The sequence below is a fragment of the Onychomys torridus genome, chromosome X (assembly GCF_903995425.1).
Source record: "Onychomys torridus chromosome X, mOncTor1.1, whole genome shotgun sequence".
NCBI lineage: Eukaryota > Metazoa > Chordata > Mammalia > Rodentia > Cricetidae > Onychomys > Onychomys torridus.
The window spans coordinates 17,116,634-17,140,082 of NC_050466.1; the positions used below are offsets into that span (position 1 = coordinate 17,116,634).

A 23,449-nucleotide genomic window follows, 5' to 3' on the forward strand; every position below is an offset into this window, starting at 1 on the left:
GGAAATGTTAATTTCCTAGAGAGCCCTTTAATAACATTGTTCTAAGTCATAATAAGAAGATTTGTGATTTAGTCTTAGATTTCTACAGTATCTGGGGCCTCTGTGGTTCCACAAAGGTTTTTTATCCTGTGTTCAATCTTTATTGCAACACTGGAAACTTGCTCAGACATCACAAAAGAGTGTTTAATGTAAAGTGTCCTTTTGGCCCTCAATCCCCAGAGATCACCACAATGACTGGAAATGTAAACCTTGATCTTGATGGAATTTTGTTCATTACTTCCTTTCAGTTTGCTTGTAGAGAGTTGATGCTGGCTAGCATGGTAGACTTCAAAGTAAAATTTATGATAGCTGTACTTTTAAATGTGGGGATTTCTTTATCTAGAGTTGTTCAGTGGCAGGTGGTACTACCAGTGCCTGATGCAGGCTTAGTATTTATTGTAGGAGAAGGGTGGGCTAACCTGGTCATTATCATTCCTGGCCTCTATCTGTTATGCCTACAGGCATGGCGGAAGAGCAGAATAACTTTCACAGTCACTCACCCACACCATTTAAGAACTTATTATTGTTCTTATACACTTGGATCTGCTAAGACTTTGTTATTTAAGAGTCATTTTGTATGTTTGCTGTAGAAGTTACTTTTTAAAAACTTTCTCATCTCAGAAAATTGCTCCTGAAACTCATCGTTCTAAGGAAGTACCACTAAATGAAAAGATCTGTCTGCAAGTGGCATCCCAATGCAGTGCCAACGAGAGTGAGAAGCCTAGTGCTTTGACAACAAAGTGCATCTCACCCCCTGCAGGTAACAGATAAAAATGTTCTCCCTTTAGATTTCCCAGTGTACCCCATTGATCATTGTGCTCACATTCATTGTTGATGGGTTCCTTTCATTCTCAAAGTTTTGCTTAATCAAGTAAGTGTCAGGCCCTGTATTAGATGCTGATAAATTTGAGGGCGTTGCTGCTTTGAGTAGCTCAGTTTTAATAATAATCATGTCTACATAGTTAGAATGCTTTCTTTTATAATTTGACAAATGAACACACACACACACACACACACACACACACACACACACACTCATACACTCTCTTCCTCCCTAAAATGTGCTTTACAAATTTATCTAAAGTGAGTAAGGCATTCATTGTTATCTTGATGTGTTCCACAATGTAGAAGAGGATAGAGTGACTTCCTGTAGGTCTTCAGGCTCAGCGCTTTAAGGGAGCCTATAGGACTGTCTCTTTCATGGCATATGGAAATGAGTTTGCTATGCAGAATATATGTGGGGGAAGTACTAAAGGGGAATAAGGATGCTGGCTTAGCTTTCTCCATGACTAGTCAAAGGCAAAGCTCTTGGTGGCGAGGATCATTGTCCCCTAGTTGCACTTCACCCACAGTCCTTCTGCCTCTTATATTATGTACAGGGAGGAGCCTACATTAATTAAAAGAAAGGCTACCAGACACCAGCTACCGATGTTTAAATCCTAGCTCTGCCCATTACTATTTGTATGACCTTGGTTAGATTACTGCCCCCATCTATATTCCTCGCCTATAGGATGGGAGCACCTACCTCCTACAGTCATTGAGAGGATTACAATAAATACTTTGCACATTTTGCCTTTTCATATTATCCTGGTCCTTTGTTAGGCAGGACCAGGACTCATCTCTAGCTTCCAAACCTTAGCAGTGCATGGCTGGTTGTTTAAGCCACTCTCTGATTTGCGTTAATCAAAAAGACATATGAGGCACTGCTTTTAAAGGTCTAAAATTTAGGACTTCCAGGTAACTGAGATCATGATTTAAATGGGTTTGGCAATGCTGGGCAGTGGTGGTGTACTCACAGCACTTGAGAGGCAGAGGCAGGTGGATCTCTGAGTTCGAGGGCAGCCTGGGCTACAGAGTGAGTCCCAGGACAGCCAGGGCTACACAGAGAAACCCTGTCTCAAAAAACAAACAAAAAAAATCCAACTTAGCCTACTATATTTGTATTTTTAGGAGTTTAATAATTTGAAAAGCAATTATATTGTGACATAAAATGGTTCATGGTGGCTCAATAAAGTATTCCTTCAAGGAGCATGAGGGTTAAAGGCTGACAGTTTAAGCCTAGGCACTGAATTAATGTAGAGACATGGTAAGTAAAACCTCTTTATCAAGGGAGATGTCACATCAGGATGATTTCAGGCCAGGTGTGGTGGCATGTGCCGATAGTCACATTACTTGGGAGGCTGAGACAGGAAGAATTGTTTAGACCCAGGAGATTGAACCAGTTTCGTAAAACCAGCCAGAATAACAAAGAGTAACACACCAAAGAATACCAAAAGATAAAGACAGCCATCTTGGTGATACACACCTCTAATCCCAGTACTCAGGGGGATGAGGCAGGAAGATTACAAGAGCCAATTTGTGCTCCATGACAAGTTCCAGGTCATTCTAGGCTACTTAGAAAACTGTATGAGAAAAGAGGGGAGTTAGGAAGAGAACACCTAAAACCACAGCATACAGCAAGCAACTATTAAAGCTTAGGTGTAGCTGGAGTTTTCCTTCCTGGTCCACAGTCAGGACAAATCTCTCTCACCCGCCAGGCCCATAGTTGCTCAGACCCAACCAAGAAAGCACACAGAGACTTATATTGCTTACAAACTGTATGGCTGTTGCAGGCTGCTTGTTATCTACTTTTTCTATCTTAAATTAACCCATTTCTGTTAGTCTATACTTTGCCACATGGCTTGTGGCTTACCAGTGTCTTTACATGTTGCTTCTCATGGTGGCGGCTGGCGGTGTCTCCTCTCAGCCTTCCTGTTCCCAGCCTTCTCCTCTTCCTTATCCCACCTACCTTATCCTTCTTGCCTGGCTACTGGCCAATCAGCACTTTATTTATACAGAGTGATATCCACAGCACTTAGGTTATGCTTACGTTGCCCTAGAACTTCCTCTGATGTCAGTACTGATGAGAAGAAAGGTAGATTAATTGTGTCTTTATAAAAGGCTTGCCTCTTCCAGAGGACCCTAGTTAGGTTCTGAGCATCCATGCCAGGTTGCTCACAGCCACCTCTAACTCCAGCTCTAGGGTACTGGATGCTTCTGCCTTCTGCAGGTACCTGCTCTCACATGCACATTACCCATATGCAGACACACAATACCAGCTGTTTGGCCCTGAAATCATACACACAAGCAACCAAAACAGACTCGGCTGATTGCATTTATATATTTATGCATACATATGCCAGCTTAACAATAATAATCAAAGAAAAAGAGGCCATCAATTTGAGGGCAACAAGGGGAAGGTGGGGGTGTTGGAGGAAGGCAATGGAAGGGGCGAGTGATATAATAATATTTTAATTAAAAACAAATGTTAAAAATGATAAAATATAGGGGCTGTTTGTATTTTTATATTCATTTAGTTATTCTATAGTCACGGCATATGGTTGAAATATTATTTGACTTAACCAATTTCTATAGTTAGAAGAAGAATAAGGTTCCTTTAGAGATACAAAAGATATTTTCTTTGTATAAAGTGATGAGAAAAAGCTGCAAACGAATCATATTTGTATTTTTCCTGTCCTGAGTGACTTCTGAATAAAATGGGTGTGAGGCTTTCCCTGACAAAGACTCTTGCCTGGATGTTCTAGGTGATCCTGAGTCTGCCGCTACTGAGCTCCAGTGCATTTGGCACAACCTAAGCTATATGAAGTGTTCCTGGCTCCCTGGAAAGAATGCAAGCCCTGACACAAACTATACTCTTTACTACTGGTGAGTATGTATCACAGGTACAGCAGGTTATCTGGAACACTGATTCTGCTTGTGCTGGGAGCCTTGGAGTTAATCTTATATAAAAAAAGTAGCCTGTTTTTTTACATGTGATGGTAGGGATAAAACTCAGGGCCTGGTGCATGCCTTTAAATCCAGCATTCGGGAGGCAGAGGCAGGCAGATCTCTGTGAGTTTGAGGTCAGCCTGGGCTACAATGCTATTTTAGGACAGCCAGGGCTACACAGAAAAACCCTCTCTCAAAAACAACCAACCAACCAACCAAACAAAATGAAACAAACTAATCAACAAAACAAAAGACTACCAGGGCCTTGCAAATGTCATGGCTTACTGGTCCTATTATTTTCTATAAGGGCAGTAGTGTAACACAAATCTTAAAAGGTCTTATTAATAAAAACAAACCTGAAGCCAGGTATTGGGGTGAATGCTGAAGGATCAGAGAAGCAGAGCAAACCACAGCTACCTCACCTTGACAACTCCTTATCAGATCCTGTTTCCTCAGACTGAAAGTCCTCACCTGAATGGATCTCAGCTGAACCTGCTGCTCAAAAGCCTAAAAGCTTAACCAGGCTCTAGTTCCTGGTTATCATGTGTTATATACCTTTATACCTTTCTCCTTCCTGCCATTACTTCCTGGGATTAAAGGTGTGTGTCACCATGCCTAACTGTTTCCAGTGTGGCCTTGAACTCACAGAGATTGAGATGGTTCTCTGCTCCCAGAATGCTAGGATTAAAGGTTTGTGTGCCACCATTTTCTGGCCTCTATGTCTATCTAGGGGCTGTTCTATTATCTGACCTCAGATAAGTTTATTAGGGTGCAAAGTATATCGGGGGACACAATATCACCACACAGTAGATTGGTAATTCATAATGAAACCCATTACTTGGTATGGTAACTTAAAAACTAATCTGAAAAAAAGGAAAGGGCAATTAATTAAGATAGCCCAGCAGATAAAAGGCTCTTGCTGCCAAGCCTGGGGACCTGAATTTGATCTCTAGAACCCACATGGTGAGTCCTGTAAGTTGTTCTCTGACCTCCTCACATGCTCCCTGACGTGTGTACCTCCCACTAACTAAATAAATACATATAAATAAATGTAATAAGAAATACCTTTAAAAAATATAAAAAGGAAAAAAAATTTCACTCTTAAAAAACAAGAAACAAAAAACAAACCACCAAAAGCAGCACAAGAAGAATAGACAGTTGAGTAGAAAATACATCTACTTAAAACGACGTCCTGTTTTAAAATGCCCATCCACACAGTATTGTAACATGTATTCCCATTCACTCCTTTTCTCTCAGTAGTCAACTCTAAAGCAATATCAAAACCGGAAAATTAGTGTTGGCACAGTCTACAGTCTTGTCACGTGACAGCAGTTTCATATGGACGTGTGTGTTCTATGCAAGTTTATCACACAGTTCCACCACTACAAAGTCTGGTTGCGTTTTCACAGACTCACCCATCTCCTGCATCCTTTTTGTTCCCCTCTCTCCCAAGCCTCTAACCTCTGGCAACCACTTGCTAATCTGTCCTCCATCTATATAATTTTGTTATTTCAAGAATGTCACTAGAATGAAATTCTACAGCAAATATCATATAAAATGGACTTTTAAAAAAGCAGCACAGTTCTCCTGAGAGCCATGTAGTATATATACGCACATACATACATATTACATACATACACATATTACATTCCTTTCTTTGTTTTTGAAACAATTTCTCATGCTGTAGCTTAGGCTGGCTCACTGTGTATCCCAGGCTGGCCTCAAACTGTGGCAATACTTTTGTGTCCTCATGCCTGGCTGAAATTGGGGGATATTTTAAAGCAGGTTTATTTACTCTTTATTTTTTTAAATTTAATTTTACATATCAGCCACAGATTCCCCTGTTCTCCCCCCTCCCACCTCCCAAACTCTCCCCAGCCCACCCCCTATTCCCATCTCCTCCAGGGCAAGGACTCCCCTGGGGATTCAGCTCAACCTGGTAGATTCAGTCCAGGCAGGTCCAGTCCCCTCCTTCCAGGCTGAGCAAAGTGTCCTTGCAGAGGCCTCAGGTTCCAAAAAGCCAGCTCATGTACTAAGGACAGGTCCCGGTCCCACTGCCTGAGTGCCTCCCGAACAGTTCAAGCTAATCAACTGTCTCACTTATCCAGAGGGCCTGATCCAGTTGGGGGCTCCTCAGCTATTGGTTCATAGTTCGTGTGTTTCCACTAGTTTGGCTATTTGTCCCTGTGCTTTTTCCAATCATGGTCTCAACAATTCTCAATCATATAATCCCTCCTCTTTGCAAACTAGTGGAAACACATGAACTATGAACCAAAAGCTGAGGAGCCCCCAACTGGATCAGGCCCTCTGGATAAGTGAGACAGATGATGCCCTGGAATATCAGATCGTGGCCGTGGCTCAGTGGTAGAGCATTTGTCCAACATGCATGACACCTTCAGAAAAGGAAACAAAATCATCTTTGAGTGACCATTTTGCCTGACTGTATCATGGCTAATATTTAATTAATGTACTATATTAAAACACTCATGGTAGTCGTGCTAATTACTATGTCTCTCTCCTCAAATATTTTTTTAAGATTTATTTATTTATTATGTATACAGTATGCCTAAAACAAGAGTGCAAAACCCCCAGATGGTGTTTTCATTTAATTTTATTTTTAAATTATATATGAATATTCATAATGGGCTACCATGTGATATTTCTGTGTGTGTGTGCGTGTGTGTGTGTGCGTGCGTGCGTGCGTGTGTGTGTGTGTGTGTGTGTGTGTGTGTGTGTGCTGCTCTACAAACCAGGTTCAGCATGTCAGCCTCCTCAAATCCCATGAATTGTTGTGTGAAATCCCCATAAATGTCCTGGAGAGTTGCTCTTACTCTCCTCCCCTTTGAGTGGCAGGGTCAGCCCGATAAGATTGAGACACACCACAGGTAAAGGCAGATACTACTAAGCTCATGTGCTCCATTCTGTAGGTTTGTTTTCCCCAAACCCCTATCTCCATGTAAAAGTTCTCATTGGAGGTTTTGCAATTTCACTTGCTCATTCTTGGTACCTATTGAAATCCTCTGTTTGTAAGACGCGTGTGGCTCTCAAAAGTCCATATTCTTCAACATGACAGACAAAGCCCCTTATCACCCTGTCTAGTCTGTCTCATCTCCCTCCTTGGACCACTGCCCCTCTTACAGCCTACATTGAATCTCTTTCCATTCTTTACACCCCCTCTGCAATACACAGAATAGTGGTATTCAAACAGGGATATTTACAGAGAATAATGGGAACATTCTACCTTTTCTCACAGTCTACACCTTCCCCTTTGACCCAATGCCTCCTGTTTGTCCTCCGCTCAGCTAAGAGGCAATTTCCTCTTCAGAAAGTCTTCCTTGACCTCTCAAGTCTGGAGACATATCCCCAATAGTACTTTTGCATGTCATAGTGCTCTGCACAGTGTATCGTCATTTCCTGTTTACTTAGTGGTAGTTCCTTTCTCCAGGCTGCAGTCTCCTTTGAGAGCAGGGGCTGTGTTGTGTTTTTCCCAGTACTTGACACATGGGGTAGGTGTTCCATAAATCACTTGTGAAATTCTTGGTACAGTCCAAAACTAGAGAGCATTCAGGGATAGGGTGAGGACTTAGACGTATAAGCACTGCAGGATCTCTATAGTTCGGGAGTGAAAAAGAAGGACTGAATACATCTGGTTCCCCAAGAGGTGCTAGGAGGAAAACAAACCAAATTAAGCTTCTAGGAGTCTCCTGACTCTGTACTGCAGTGAAAGCCATAGAGAGCTGTAATACAGGCTTTAAAGCTACCTTAGGAATTGGTAGCTCCCTGTGTTTCTTATGCTATTAACCCCAGAGTTATCAGATTGGAACCACAGGGAAATCCTTTAGAAATGTATCTATAGGAGGGGATTAGAAAGAGGGTTGGGAGGGTCTTAAACTTACCTTATTTCATGACAGATTGTAAAGGAAAGCAATCTAGCTTTTACAGTTGGGGTAAACTAGTTCTTGGAGATCTAGTAAGAGAAAATAGGGTGGTGCCCATGCCCTGGAAAGACTCAATGCAAACCATACAGTGTCCCTGTGGTGGTTTGAAAGAAAATGCCCCCTATAGGTAGTGGCACTATGAGGAGGTGTGGATTTGTTGGAATGGGTGTGGCCTTGTTGGAGGAAGTATGTCACTGTGGGAATGGGCTTTGAGGTCTCCTTTTCTCAAGCCACACCCAGTGTGACACAGTTGCTTCTGCTGCCTGTGGATCAAGATGTAGGACTGTCAGCTCCTTCTTCAGCACTGTGTCAGTCATGCCACCGTGTCCTGCCATGATGATAATGGACTAAACCTCCGAACTGTAAGCCAGCCCCAATGAAATGTTTTCCTTTAAGAGTTGCCGTGCTGTCTCTTTACAGCAATAGAAACCCTAAGACAGTCTCCTTGGGATTAATTTGGAAAAGCAGTCTTCTTCTTTTGGATGATGCAGGCTGTTGTCAAGGTTGATAGCAGATAGTGTTTCTGTTGGTATTCAGCCCCCATGTTGATACCTTTTGGCAGGGCACAATCTATAACTGGACATGGCTCAAGAAGTGATCTGGAAAGTGGTAGTTTACTGATACCCTAGTGGTCAGGTATCAAAGATACTACTTCTGGTCAATGTATTTCTGGAGCTGGTAATTTGACCGAGGCTCTTTCCATAGTATATGTAATGTGTACTTAGGCTGCTCAATACAGGAGATGCTAGTTATGTGTGACTGTGTCTTAGTTACTTTTCTTCCGCTGTCCTAAGACTCCATGACCAAGACAATTGATAAAAATAAAGTGTTTAATTTGGGGCTAACAGTTCCAAAGGGTTAGAGTCCATGGCTATCATGGTATCATGGTGGAACAGCAGCCAGACAAGCATGGCACTAGAATAGTAGATGAGAGCTCACATCTTGATCCTCAACTCCAAGAAAGAAAGAAAGCCAACTGGGAATGGCATGGGTTTTCAAAACCTCAAAATCTGCCCCCAGTGACACACCTCCTTCAACAGGGCCACACCTCCTAACCCTTCCCAAACTGTTCCACCAAATGGGGACCAAGCATTCAAATATATGAGCCTATGGGGGACATTCTCATTTAAACCACCACAGGCTGTTTATAATTTAATTAATGAAATTAAAACCTCAGTGACTCAATCTTACTAGCCAACTCCAGTGGTCACAAGTGACTGCTGCATTGGATGATGCATTTCTGTTGTACACTGTTGCCCCATGTCTTCTGCTCTCTCCATCCAACAACTTCTTCATTCTAGTGTCAGACTATGTGTGTGTTCAAATCCTTACTTACAAGGATCCTTTCTTATCTCTGAGCCTTGGTTTTATCATCTGTAAAGTGGGGATAGTGATAATAACTATTTCCAAAGATTGAGGGCTATTATATGAAAAGTGCTTGCAGTAGTGACTGATGGTCAGCATGACAGTTTGTGAGTGCTGTATATGCTAGTGTTTGTTAGTTATTTGCATTCTCTTGCAGGTACAGTCAGATCTCAGTGGTGCTCTTCTTCCACTACATGGAATTGGCATCAAGCCCATGCCTCCCCCCAGATTGATACTTTTCAATCAAAACCGCAAAGTCAAGGGAGTCTAGACATGTTATTGATTAGCAAGCATGAACAATGGCTTACTACCCATGTAGATCACACATTGCACAAATTGCAAGACTGTTTCCCCTAACCCCCTAACTCCTCTAGTGGGGAGTTGTTTTTTGAGTTCAAAATCATTGTTTGCAAACCCAGAGCAGTGACTTGTGTTCCAACAGGGTAGTTTGGTATTGGAAAGAGCCTGACCTGAACAGCTCCAGTCTAGCCAGCTTGATCAATTTTAGGGATTTCCCCCTGCATTAATCACTTTCAGAGTCCACAAGTATCTATGAACTGATGAGGGAACAAAATGAAAGATGAACCTAAAAGACTATACATCACAGGAGTTCCTTTCATTATATTTTAAAAGTCATATTTATCACTAGCTTTTGTAATGCAAGAAAAAAATGTCATTAGTAGCTTTCGTTTCTGTTTTGGTTGGAAAACATTCCAAGACTGTCTAATCCCCAAACTACTCATGACCACACTTATTTTTTAAAAGACTTCTTTTATAATCCATAGAGACTTCTAACAAAGAGGAAGGATTTTGTGCTTCTAGGTGATCATAGTGGCATATGCTTATAATCCCAGAACTTTCGTAGTGGAGGCTGGAGGACCCTAGGAGTGCAAGTTTGTCTTTGACTACAGAGTGAATTTGAGGCCAGCCTGGCCTTCAAGACCTTGTGTCTCAACAAGAACAGCAACATGAAGAGATTAATTGTCTCTTGAAAGACATGTTCTGTATCACAACACTTCTTTGTAGTGTTTGTAGAAGGAAATGTATTACATTTTCATTATAAAAAAAAAACCACGCTGATTTGCAGTAGGATTTGTGTTTCTGTCAGTTCTGATTGCTGAGCTCTGGAAAAGCTACAGATAATTTTGAGGTTACAGGTCAGGGTTTGAGACTCTCTGTTCTTTGTTCATTTTTAAAAAATGATCTTCCTTTTCTACAGAATCTTTGCACAACTCCGACTGTGGCAGATGATGTAAAACTTGACCCTGTCTTGTACCAGTTCCTAAAAAAACAGAGTTCTCTGATAGCTGATGAGAGAGAGAGAGAGAGAGAGAGAGAGAGAGAGAGAAAGAGGAGAGAGAGAGAGAGAGAGAGAGAGAGAGAGAGAGAGAGGAGAGAGAGAGGAGAGAGAGAGAGAGAGAGAGAGAGAGAGAGAGAGAGAGAGAGAGAGAGAGAGAATGTAATAAATACACCCTATCCATTGTCTGGGTGCTCATGGTCACTTGGGAAGATATGTGGAGAGATGAAATGTTATTTAGGATGCCAACACTTATGAAAACCTAATGGTAGAGTGGACACTTAGAAAGCCCTTGTGTGCTCCATTGCTGATCTGGCAGTAATGGGAGGGCATTAATAATGAAGGTCATAGAGGCCAAATATGAAGTCTGAAACAGTGAGATCATAAATTAGGGGGTGGCCAGTGGGAATATCAGAGATGAGACTCCAAGAAAATTGGCAAACAGAATTTGGTGGTAGGATATAGAGAAAAAGGAAAAAAAAACCATCATTTCAAAGTATCTAAGGAACATAGAGAAAATGAGCTCAGAGTGGAAGAAATGGAAAGTTTGGTGGAGGAGAGGGTACAGTGACTCTGAGGCAACAGGGAAGAATAAAACACTCAAATGGAATGGTTAAAGTCTGGCATGATCAGGGTGGTGATGCATGCCTTTAATCCCAGCACTCAGGAGACCGAGGCAGCTGGGTCTCTGTGATTTCCAGGCAAGCATGGTGAATTCCAGGCCACCCAGACCTACACAGCAAGACCCCGTGTGAAACAAACAAACAAACAAACAACATGTAATCTTAGAAGAATTCCGAGGTGAATGGTCAGATTTAGGAATTCCCCAGAATGAGTTGATAAGGAAATTGGAAGTAGAGAAGGGGAAGGGCTGAATTTTGGTATACTGCTTACCTTGTAAGAGTGAGGATCTGCATTTGCATCCTTAGCACCAACATTTAAAAATAAAGCTAGGTGTAGTGGTGTATGCTTTTAATCCTAGTACTGAGGTAGAGAAGATGGAAGGACCTCTGGAGCTTGCTAGTTAGTAAATGTAACCAAAACTCTTGGTTCAGTGAGAGACCCTGTCTCAAAATACAAAGTGGAGAGCAATGGAGGAATCCACCCAACATTGCCCTTTCACCTCCACATGCATTTGTGTGCACACATGGGTACATTTATACACACATAAAACAGAAGTACAGAAGAATGTTATTATGACTCCCCACCCCTGGGAGCAGGGAAGAAGGAGGGGAACCATCTAAGAAAGCAAGGAAGGAAGACGCAGAGTGGAGCAGAGGGGAACCATTGGGGTTCAGTATATATGCATTTTCAGAAGGGGTAAAACTTCTCATTCTGGCTTCAGAACTTCTTCCCTATACAGAAGAGGAAGGTCAGTGAATACCAATGTCTGTCATCAGAGGACAATCTTTTCTTTTAGAATATGAAATGAGCCACATTAGAAAATAGGTGTTTAAAAAACTATCATGCCTTATTGCATATATTGCTTTTCATGGACATTTCTTTTAGCCATTTAAAAAAAATGACTGCCCTTGTCTCTTGACCCTGTGTTCAGTATAACACAGAGCATTTTTTCATTTTATCTTGTAGGTACAAGAGCCTGGGGAAAATTCTTCAGTGTGAAAACATCTATAGAGAAGGTCAATGCATTGGCTGTTCCTTTAAACTGACTAAAGTAGATTCCAATTTTGAACAGCACAGCATTCAAATAATGGTCAAGGATAATGCTGGGAAAATTAGGCCATCCTTCAAAATAGTGTCTTTAACTTCCTATGGTAAGTTTTCAAAGCCCTCTTGGACAACATGGATAAAAGGTTGTCCCATATTTTGAATAGTTAAAACAAATAATTGAAGATGATAATTTTCAGTCTGAAGATCTTCCTGAAACAAGAGACTGCATTTATATAAGCTCTTTGTGATAGATGCTTCCAAGAAGCAAATTGGAAATGGTGAGTACCACATGCTTTCTTCTTGTTGACTTAGAAACAAGCAGAGACTTAGGGCAGTCAATTGTACAGCAAAGATTGGAACCTGGGATGCCTGACTCAAAGATCTTGTTTCACTTTGATCCTCTGGAGGAGATGTTCATCTGATCATAAAGTCCCTGAATAATCTTTTGGCTAGAAAAACTCCTCAGGAATATTACTAGAATACTTCTCGTAATGCTAGGGATTGAGTTCAGGACTTTGTAAATGCTAAGCAATGCTCTACCACTGAAACAATACACTCACCACCATATTCAAAATATTTAACTTCATATTGCATATGTATTGATCAGTCATAATGTCTAGGCCAGCCATATCTGACTGTATTGCCTAACAGGCCAGTAGTAGTTTGCCTCTCTGTTACTTTCATAAAACAGTGGTCAAAACCAACTTGGGAGGGAGTGTCATAGACCACTATTGAAGGAAGCTGAGGCATGAGCTCAAGGCAGGAAACTGGAGGAAGGACTGAAGCAGAGACCATGGATGAAGGCTGATTACTGGCTTGCTCCCTTTGGCTTGCTCATCCTACTCAGAGGTGGGACTGCTCACAGTGAGCTAGGTCCCGCCACATCAATCAGCAGTCAACCAAGTGCCCTACAGATGTGTCTGCAGGGCTATCTCATAGAGACAGTCCCTCTTCTCAGGTGACTCCAGCTTGTTTCAACTTGACAAAATTAACCAGCACAAGGCTTGAACAACACATATTTGCTTGAGGACCTAGTACCTCCTTTTGTCAAGGCAAATAGACCCTTTTTGAGTGTTTCCTTATTTGTAAAATGGAATATATCGTTCCCTTAAGAGCCAAAAGACATGAGGCATCTTAAGGCATTTTGCAAATCTCCAAAGTAAAATAATGCCAATATATTGGTTTGCTTGGTAACTTACAAGGGAGCTCAGATTCTGGCTAAATGAGAAGTGGATGATTAATAGAAAAAAATAGGCATCGTTTGACAAAGGCTTATCTAAATCTTTAAGCAGAACACCAGTTACCACTCCTTCAGATAGTCTTGGAAGTCAACTGTAGCAGGGGACAAAAGGCAGCCTAGTTAGTAGGCCAAGAGAGTGAGGTCAGGCTAGGTTATCACATGGGGGTGGCTGAAGTAAAGCTGTTCTTCCTCTTGTTTGGCAGACTATCTTAGGAAGGGTTTTAAGGTTTTACTGTTCTTTCTGGAATTAATGGTAACATAAAAATTCTTCTTGACAAGAAGTTGGCCTCTATGTTTTCTGTTAATTACCCATTATTTTCTGTTCCTTATTTTTTTTGTTTTTGTTTTTGTTTTTGTTTTTTGAGACAGGGTTTCTCTGTGTAGCTTTGTGCCTTTTCCTGGAACTCACTTGGTTGTCCAGGCTGGCCTCAAACTCACAGAGATCCGCCTGGCTCTGCCTCCCGAGTGCTGCGATTACAGGCGTGTGCCACCACCGCCCCTCTGTTCCTTATTCTTAACTATAGTTCACACCTTCAAAAGTAATCTGACCTGGCTAATGCTTTCAAAATACTTTATTCTTAATTGGGATTGTAATCATACAATGCTCAGTTTACCATCATCATCTTACATTCACAGTAGTGTTAAGTATATTATTATTGCTATACAGGAGATCTCTACAAGAGATCCTTTTTCTTTTTCTTTTTTTTTTTTTCATTTTGATGAGGTTTATTTGTGACACAGCCCTGGCTATCCTGGAACTCACTCTGTAGACCAGGCTGGCCTCGAACAGAGATCCACCTGCCTCTGCCGCCCAAGTGCTGGGATTAAAGGCGTGCGCCACCACCGCCCAGCGTCTGTAAGTTTTCCATCATGCAAAGGTGCCATTGTACTATTAAACATTAATTCTGCCTCCCCACAGCTCTTGGCAGCACTCTTCTGCGTTTTGCCTCTTTCACTATAGCTCCTTGAGCATTTCACATGAACACAGTTGTAGCACTTGGCTTTTCTCGATTGGCTTGTTTTGCTTAACAAAATGTTCTCAAAGTGCAGCCATGGTACAGCCTACAATGGAGAGCAGAGTATTTTTAAGTTGTGGTCGTGGATTGGCATCAGTGAGGGAGAGCTAGAGAAGCCTCTTGTATTAGTATTTTCTTACCCACATCTGCACCCAAGAACTCCTTTTCTTTATTCTCTGTCCTGATTCTACTTTGACTGTTTGCTGACTAGACTCAGATCAGAGTTCATGTCATTTACCAGATAACCCCAAAGGCTCTCCTTAAATCCATTTTACTGGGCAGTTTTAAATACACTTCCTCTGCTAATTGTGGCTAATCAGAAATTCTCAAACTCTATATCAGATCATGTGAAGCCATTAAAAGCTATCAGCCCTATTTTGATTTCACTTTGTGAACCTTCATTATCCAGTTTACATATATAATCATATCTTATATACATATAATTTAATAAACTTGTAGAAACTAATTTTCTCTCTTCTATCTTTCAGTGAAACCTGGTCCTCCACATATTAAACATCTTTTCTTAAAAAATGATGCCTTATTCGTGCAGTGGAAGAATCCACAGAATTTTAGTAGCAGATGCTTGTCTTCTGAAGTAGAAGTCAATAGCAGTCAGACTGAACTCCAGTCTCCTTTTTCCGTAAGTTTTCTTAGATTATATCACTCAAATAATAATGAAATGTAGCTCTTAACATTTGTCTTCTTCACGGAGATTGCTGATTGGAAAATGTATGTGTATTAGTAAACTAATTTCTCAGTGTGAGTATTATGGGGAAAAAAAAGAAAGAAAGAAGAAGTAGAATGACTAGATGGGCCTGAGGAAGGGAAGTCACATAAAATAATGACATTTGATATGAGAGCAGAATGCTTAGCAGGAGCTAGATATATGAGAAATTGGGGTAAGAAAGGACAGCAAATTAAAAAAAAAAACTGAGTCAATAAAGAGCTTGACATGTGGTTGAAAACAGAGTGGGCAGGTGTGGCCAAAACATGATAGGAAAGATGTCTAAGTAATAGGTGGAGATACAAATCATGCAGGTGTGTAGATGCCTTGGAAAAGACATTCTGTGTTCTTGAAGTTTGGGGCATCAATGTAGTTAATTGGAATGGTCAGTGTTTGTTGGATTACACACATGTCTGTTGTCCAAAAACCAATGTAAGACATACAAATTAGAAGTCTCTGTGGGGCCTTCACCAGAATATGGTGTAAGCCTAGGGCATCAGTCCCATTATTTGATTTAAAGTTTTATAGATTCTTGGGAGATTTTGTTTCTTTGCCTATTAAACTGTAATCGGAGGGGGACGCTGGTGTGATAGCTCAATGGTGTGCTGCTAAGCCTAATGAATGACCTGTGTTCAGTCTTTGGGATCCACCTGGGCAGAAAGAGAAAACCAACTCCTGCAAAGTTTTCCTCTGACCTTCACTGTATTCCACAGCAGTCATACACCTACATGCACATGTGTGCACATACAAGGGCACACACTACATATATTATCTAAAAAACCCCTTTTGGGTCCAGATTTAAAATCAGACTACTCTAGGTGTGTATTTCCATAAGGTGGCGCCTCAAGACCACGGAGAGTGTACCATTTACTCTCTTGTTTGCTACCTGCCTTGGTCCTTTGTACATTTGCGTTTTAGAAGTTCTATATTAAACTGTGCTAGTGGCTTTTAAAAAAGCCTGGTATCTTGTACATGGGTACAATTTCTGGGTCCAGTTCTTTTAGCTCATTATGAAGCTCTCCAAATGCTTTCTTTCTTCTTTTCATTTTTTTTCTTTTGTTTTTTTGAGACAGGGTTTCTCTGTATAGCTTTTCGCCTTTTCATGGTACTCACTTGGTAGTCCAGGCTGGCCTCGAACTCACAGAGATCCACCTGGCTCTGCCTCCCGTGTTCTGGGATTAAAGGCATGCACCACCACCACTGCCCGGCTGCTGATGGCTTTTTAAATTAAGTCAGTGTTGGTATTCTCTAATGCCACAGGGAGTGCCCAGCTCCACAGCAGAACAGACCACTTTGGGGTGTTTGCAGATGAAACTGTGTAGTGATATGAAGTGATTGGTAGTGTTAGAAAGCGTGGTGTCCCCATATGAAAAGCAATGGTTTCTGTATGGGGGAGAAGAGGGTGTTTAGGCTGACAACAAAGTGAGTATTTTGATCACTCCAGCCTTTACCTCCCTGGATGCTTCTGTGTGAAATCCTGAGACATGTCCTGCTTCTCTGAACTCAGCCTCTCAGTTATGTCTTGCTGTTTAAAACCTGATCATCCTTATGCCTCTTGTCTCCACTGAAAGTATGCAGCAGGCATCAGGTAGTGTCGACTTTGTTCTGTTCTTGATACTAACAGCAGCTTATACGCACCAAATGGTGACTACTTAGTAGGTATATTAGTGAGTACTTTCTCTTAATTCTCTCATTTAGAAATCACACTAAGCACAGGCACCTATGTCCTATTATTTGAGCCTTTTTTTGGTTTTTTTTGAGACAAGAGTTTCTTTGTGTAGCTTTGGAGTCTGTCCTGGAACTCACTCTATAGACAAGGCTGGTCTCGAACTCACAGAGATCCACCTGGCTCTGCCTCCCAGGTGCTGGAATTAAAGGTGTGTGCCACCACCACCCAGCCTTGAGCCCTATTTTACACTGGGAAAGTTTAGTTACACCTAAGCCATATTTCTAGTAAAGGATAAAGTCACGATTTAAGCAAGAGGGGCTAGAGAGATGGTCCAGTGGTTAAGAGCATTGGCTGCTTTTCTGGAAGGCTTGGGTTTGATTCTCAGCACCCACATAGTGGCTCAAGACTGGCTGTAACTCCAGTTCCAGGAATTTGATGCCATCTTCTGGCTTCTGCAGGCACCATGTAGCATACATGCAATCAAAATGCTCATGTGTAAAATAAAAACTGAAAAAGATGGAACCAAAAGTCTTAACCACAAAGTGTGTGTTTTTAGCCACTGGAGATCACCTTAGTACTTCTTGTAATAGTACCAACTACCATTTATCAGCTGTCTAGAATATGCTACAAAGATACTCATCTAAGGGCTTCTGATGTAGTAGCTCATAATAACCCATGAAATTAGTACTGTCAGAACACACTTTTTTGATAAACTAAGGTTGAAGAAAGATTAAGTAACTTTCACACAGCTTCTAAGTCAATATGACCTCAGAGGTCAGTTTCTGTGTCTTCAACTTGGACTAAGATTACTTGATACAATGCTATGTACAAGTCATCATTAAATAAGGACTAAGTCTATAGCTCAGTGGAAGAACCCTTGCCTAGCATGCTTGGGGCCCTAGGTTCAATCCCTAGTCCTTAAAAAAACCACACTAATCAAAGTCTTGTTGAATATATATACATACACAAAACTTCTGAACTAAGGAAAACATGTACACCATGGACATTATATACATAGACTGGACTATAGTCTATTTGGAATTACTCTGTTTATGTGCTTGAGTTTAATGCTTTTCTTTAAGCAGATGTTCACCAGCTGCTTCCTCCCTAAAAAGTCATCAGCTCCTTGTGTGCTAATTTTGAGCTTTGCTGATTAGCCCCTTCTTTTTCTTGAGGAGTTATTTGTTGGATTTGCAGGCTGGGGGAATGGGTAAACTGGATCATGAACTCCTACCATCATGTGGGGGTGAGTGGGTTATAGTCAGAGGTAGCTTAGAACAGAATCCTGAAATAAGGTAGGAATTGTTTTCCATGCCCACCCCTTCCCTAGAAACAGCCTACTGGGTGCTCTGTGCCCTTGTTGTCCCCCCTCTCAGAGGTAAGAGCAGCTGCTGACCCATACATGAGGATTTACAGTGGAACAAGAGTCCAGACTTAATCTACACAGTGATTTGCTGGCTTTGGCATTTGTATGTTTGGGAAATGGTCCAGGAAAGAAGTGACATCAGTCTACAGCTTGATCTCTCAAGTGGCACTTGACACTTGTGATTTCCCAGAAGGCCAGTGGTTCCAGAAATAGGACACTGAGGCCACCTGCTTTTTCTCTGCCTGTGTATGAACTTCTGAAACGATAGTCTTTCCTCATTCTGGTGGCCTTCTAGCTCTTCAGAAATGCTGCTATGGACTATTTAGTGAATGGTATTGAGTACCAAATTAATAGTGGTATGTTGTGATCTTTGCTCCATGTTTAAAAGTTTCTTTGACAGGGGCTGGAGAGATGGCTCAGCGGTCAAGAGTACTGGCTGCTCTTCCAGAGGGCCAGGGTTCAATTCCCACCACTCACATGACGGCTCACAGCTGTCTGTAACTCCTGTTCCAGGAGATCCAATATCCTCACATAGGCACACATGTAGGCAAAACACCAGTGCACACAAAATAGTTTTTAAAATGTTTCTTTGAATTTTAACTATTAAGACTAAGCAACAGATTTTTATGCTTGATTTTTTGACTATTTTTGAAAACATTCAAATTTATTTCTTAGGCTCTCAACAAGGGAGACTAGTTTCTCTTAAAAATTTGTAAAGGAGGGTAAAGAAAATGGCTCAGTGATTAAGCCCATCTATTGCTCTTGTAGAGGACCTGTGTTCAATTCCCAACCCCTACATGGTAGAGATCAGAACTGTCAAAAACTTCTAAAGAATCCAACACTCTCTTCTGACTTCTGCTTGCTCTGCCCATGGATGGTGCACATACATACACTCAGACAAATATATTAAATAAACAGCTTAAAAATTTGTAATGGAATATAATTCACTACAGAAAAAAGTACGTAAGTCATGATGGACATGCCAACTTTTTTCATCAGTTACTTTTATTTATTTGTTTTGTTTTTGTGTTTAGCAAACAGAGCCTCATATAGCTGGTCTCAAGCTTACTGTGTAGCTGAAGCTGGCCTTGAACTTCCAAGTGCATGTACTTCTCCAAACAGTTGCAGAAATGAATTTGACCTGGGTAGCCAACAACGTAGAGGCCCCCTCATTATCTCTTCTAGGTGCTATACTCCTAAGAGAAAACTATTATCAAGACTTCTAATCTTCCAGATTTGTTTTGTTTAAGCATTCTCAGGCATGCCAGCCACATCTCTAGTCCCAGCTCCTCAGAGGCCTGAGAGGGGAATACCTTGCCCAGGGGGTTGAGATCAACCTAGGCAATGGAGCAAGGTCTCTTTCTCTCTGTATGTCTCTTTTTCTCTCTCAACCAATAAGTTCTTTCTATAAATAGAATTATGGAGAACTTATTTGGACAGCATCTATGCTCACCATTATAACACCAATGCCGGAACATATTTTTGTAGGTTTGTCTTCTTTCTTTCAACATAAAGTTTACAAGATTTTCCCAATAGTTGTAGATGGTTAATTCTCATTATATTCATCCCTTTGTGTGACTGTATCACTTTCTACTAATGGATTTTCTCACTGACTTGACAATTTTCCAGTTTAAGCTATTACGAATAGAGTTTACAAACATTTGTATACCTGTCTCCTGGTGCACCAGAGCATAACTCTCTGTGGTCATGCCTCTGTTTATGTGGGGGTGGGGGCTGTCAAAAGGTTATGTATGATTGCCTCTAGTAGAAAAATGGCAGTTTTTCCAAACGTTTGTGCCAATCTACACATTTAACAGAAATTGAGAGTTGCAGGCACCTCATGACCCATCAACACTTGATACTGTCTGGGAGGTGTGTATGTCATTGTTTCTATTTCATTTGCAGTTCCCTGATGATCAATGAAGTTAAGAACTTTTTCATATTTATTGCTCGTGTGTATACCTTCTTGTGAATTGCCTCTTCGGGTCATTTTCCAATTCTCCTATTGAGCTGTCTTTCATTAATATGTAGAGGACAAATGTATTCACAGCCTTTGTTAGAGATTGCATATGTTTTCTTCTTCTCTGTGTTGTTAGAGTTTTCCTGCCTGACCCAGTCAGGACAAATCTCTCTTACCCGCCAGTCCCACAGTCGCTCAGACCCAACCAAGAAAGCACACAGAAACTTACATTGTTTACAAACTGTATGGCCATGGCAGGCTGCTTGTTATCTACTTCTTCTCTCTTAAATTAACCCATTTCTGTTAGTCTATACTTTGCCACATGGCTTGTGGCTTACCAGTGTCTTTACACGTTGCTTCTCATGGCGGCGGCTGGGGGTGTCTCCCCAGCCTTCTACTTCCCAGAATTCTCTTCTCTCTTGTCCCGCCTATACTTCCTGCCTGGCCACTGGCCAATCAGAACTTTATTTACACAGAGCGATATCCACAGCTCTTCTCTGCATGTCCTGCTTGTTTCCTTAATAGGTTGTGGTTTTCAGTTTTAACACTTTATAAAATGTTTATTTATGGGAGCTGCTTAACATCTTTCCCTCTTTCAAAGTTATAAAGATGGTTCATCTGGTGGCTTGCTATATTTATGTGTTTATATCTGTTCATTTTTTTCTGTTCATTTATGTGTGGTGTGGGCATGTGTTTGCATGTGTGTGGAGGTTCGAGGTTGACTTTGGGAATCATCCTTTATTGTGCTTCCACTTTACTTCTTGAATAGATACTCAATCAAACCTAGTACTCACTGATATAGCTAGTTTCCAGATTGCTAGGGACAATCCCTTTTCTCCATCTTTCTAGAGCTGGAATTATAGGTGGATGCCACATCCACCCAGCCAGTGTTTCCTGTGCTCTGCTGATCTGAACTCTAGTCCTTGTGCTCAAATGGTGAGCACTTAACCATTGAGCCTTCTACTCAGTCCTTTTGTTCATTTATTGACATCTGCAGCATACTTGAAATTGGTCTCGTGAATAGTGTGAGGTATAGGGAAAGAATTTTTTATTCCCAGGGATATGTAATATACACAACACTGCTTAATAAAAAGAGCAGCATTTCTCCACTGTACACATTTCTCTTTTATTTCTTTAAATTCTGTATGATTTTTAATTATGTGTGACTCTGTACGGGTATATGCATATGAATGAAGGTGCCAGAGGTGTTAGATTTCCTGGAACTGGAGTTATAGACTGTTGCGACCTCCCTAACATGGGTGTTGGGAACCAAACTTTGGCCCTCTGGAAGAGCAGCAAGTGCTCCTAGCTGCTGAGACATCTCTCCAGCCCACATGTCCTTTTCACAGGATGTAAGGAAAGCTTGTTAGAAGTGGCTAAAAGACATAAAACATTTTTAAATTTTCGAACTCATTTTTTTTCAAGGTTGAAGAAGACAAATGCCAGAATTCAGGATCTGAAAGAAACATGGAGGTCAGTAAATTCAGCTTTTGTTCTTTGGGCTTGGACACCAAGTAACTGGGGGTGGGGAAGGTCAGACACAGTATAAATTTGAAATGCTCAGCAAAATGTTTTGTTCTGTGGGATATTGCCAATGTTTTTCAGGAGTCAGAGTCATATAATCTGAATTGTAATCCAAGTCTTAATCACATACAGAATTTTGCCAATTATTATAATTCAACAGCAGAGCTAAAGGGAATAAACTGATAATACTTTTTGTGCATTTCTACTTTATATTGAAGGGTACAAGTTGTTTCATACTCCCTGGTGTTCTTCCTGATGCTGTCTACACAGTCAGAGTAAGAATCAAAACAAACAAGTTGTGCTTTGATGACAACCACCTGTGGAGCACCTGGAGCGAAGCACTGAGTGTAGGTAAGAGAGCACACTGCTGTTACAGTGTGAAACACTGACGGCTGGGAACAAAGTTGAAGCACAAGGAGATTGGGAAAGGGGCTGCCATTCTTCCTTGATGCCAGAGAGTATTTCAAAGGCACCCTTCCTTTCCATTTGATTGCTGTCAAATCACCCAGGGTTAATGGACAACCTACAGTTCTTTAGGAGACCACAATCCACAGGGTGTTATCCTCACCTCTGCCCCATCTCCATCTTTATCAGCAACCGGAACAAAACCACAGAAGGCAGGCACCATCAAATCTTCAGGTTGTACCATGCCAGAGAACTCTCCTGGATGCTAGTTGATAGACTCAGGAGTGTCTTGGTGGTATTTAATAAAGATAAGCCTTGTTAGTAGCTATGCTGAGCAGGCCATGCTCAAATAAAGGATGAGAAAGACCTGTTTGAATTGTGGAGTTGAATGTCAGAGAAAATGCATGTGCAGTCTTGGATAATAGTGCTGGTGTGGCTCACAGGTCATATAGATAGTGTTGCAGAGTGGGGCATCAGTGTCCATCCCCATTACAAGTATGAAGTAGGGCTGAGGACACAGCTCATTTGGTAAAGTGCTTGCCATGTAAGCATGAGGACCTGAGTTCAATCCCTAGCACCTACTTCCAAAAAGCTTAGGATGGTGGTACATACTTGTAATCCTAGTACTCAGGAGGTAGGGGCAGGAGGATTCCTGAGCTTCCTGGCCAGCTAATCTAGATGAATTGGTGGACTTCAGGTTTAGTGAGGGACTCTGTCTTTAAAAATAAGGTACAAAGCAATAAAGGAAGACACCTGACATTAACTCTGGTTCCTACTTACTTAAACATTTGCACTTGACATGCAAACACACACACACACACACACACACACACACACACACACACACACACACACACACAGAGAGAGAGAGAGAGAGAGAGAGAGAGAGAGAGAGAGAGAATGAATACGTGGGAACACCTTTCTCAGTCTGTGTGTGCAGCATCACATTGTAGGAGATACAATCACTGACTGGCATCTGTCATTGAAAGGGTAATGAGGATGTTGAAGAACCTCAAAATGGCCATGGAACTGTACATGAAGTAACTTTGAGAAGGCATAGCTGTTGAATTCTTTGTTTAATTCATTGCTAGGTAGAAGAGGAACTTTTCTTTTGGTGGCCACTAGGGGCAATATAGAACCAAAATGAGACTTTTTAAACAGCTGTTAAAAGAGTAAGAGGATTTTTTCTAGATCCATACATTTGCCTGCAAACCTAATGATGTCATTGTTTATCTCTGCTGAGTAGTACTCCATTGTGTATATGTACCATATTTTCTTTATCCATTCTTCAATTGAAGGGCATCTAGGTTGTTTCCAGGTTCTGGCTATTACAAACAAAGCTGATACGAACATAGCTGAGCAAATGCCCTTGTGGTATGATTGAGCATTCCTTGGGTATATGCCCAAGAGTGCTACAGCTGGTAACCCAGACTCAAAAGAACAAACATGGTATGTACTTACTCATAG

At 41.3% G+C, this 23,449-nt stretch overlaps 1 protein-coding gene across 1 annotated transcript in view; it reads left to right on the plus strand.

The window, feature by feature from the left end:
* The window catches only part of Il13ra1 (interleukin 13 receptor subunit alpha 1), a 62,553-nt gene that overhangs the window by 16,468 nt on the left and 22,636 nt on the right, over positions 1–23,449 (plus strand). The window contains exons 3-8 of the mRNA XM_036174575.1: positions 661–799; positions 3,624–3,744; positions 11,998–12,182; positions 14,823–14,974; positions 21,479–21,526; positions 21,796–21,928. Coding sequence (XP_036030468.1) covers positions 661–799; positions 3,624–3,744; positions 11,998–12,182; positions 14,823–14,974; positions 21,479–21,526; positions 21,796–21,928 — 778 coding nt within the window. The remainder of the gene's footprint in view (positions 1–660; positions 800–3,623; positions 3,745–11,997; positions 12,183–14,822; positions 14,975–21,478; positions 21,527–21,795; positions 21,929–23,449) is intronic.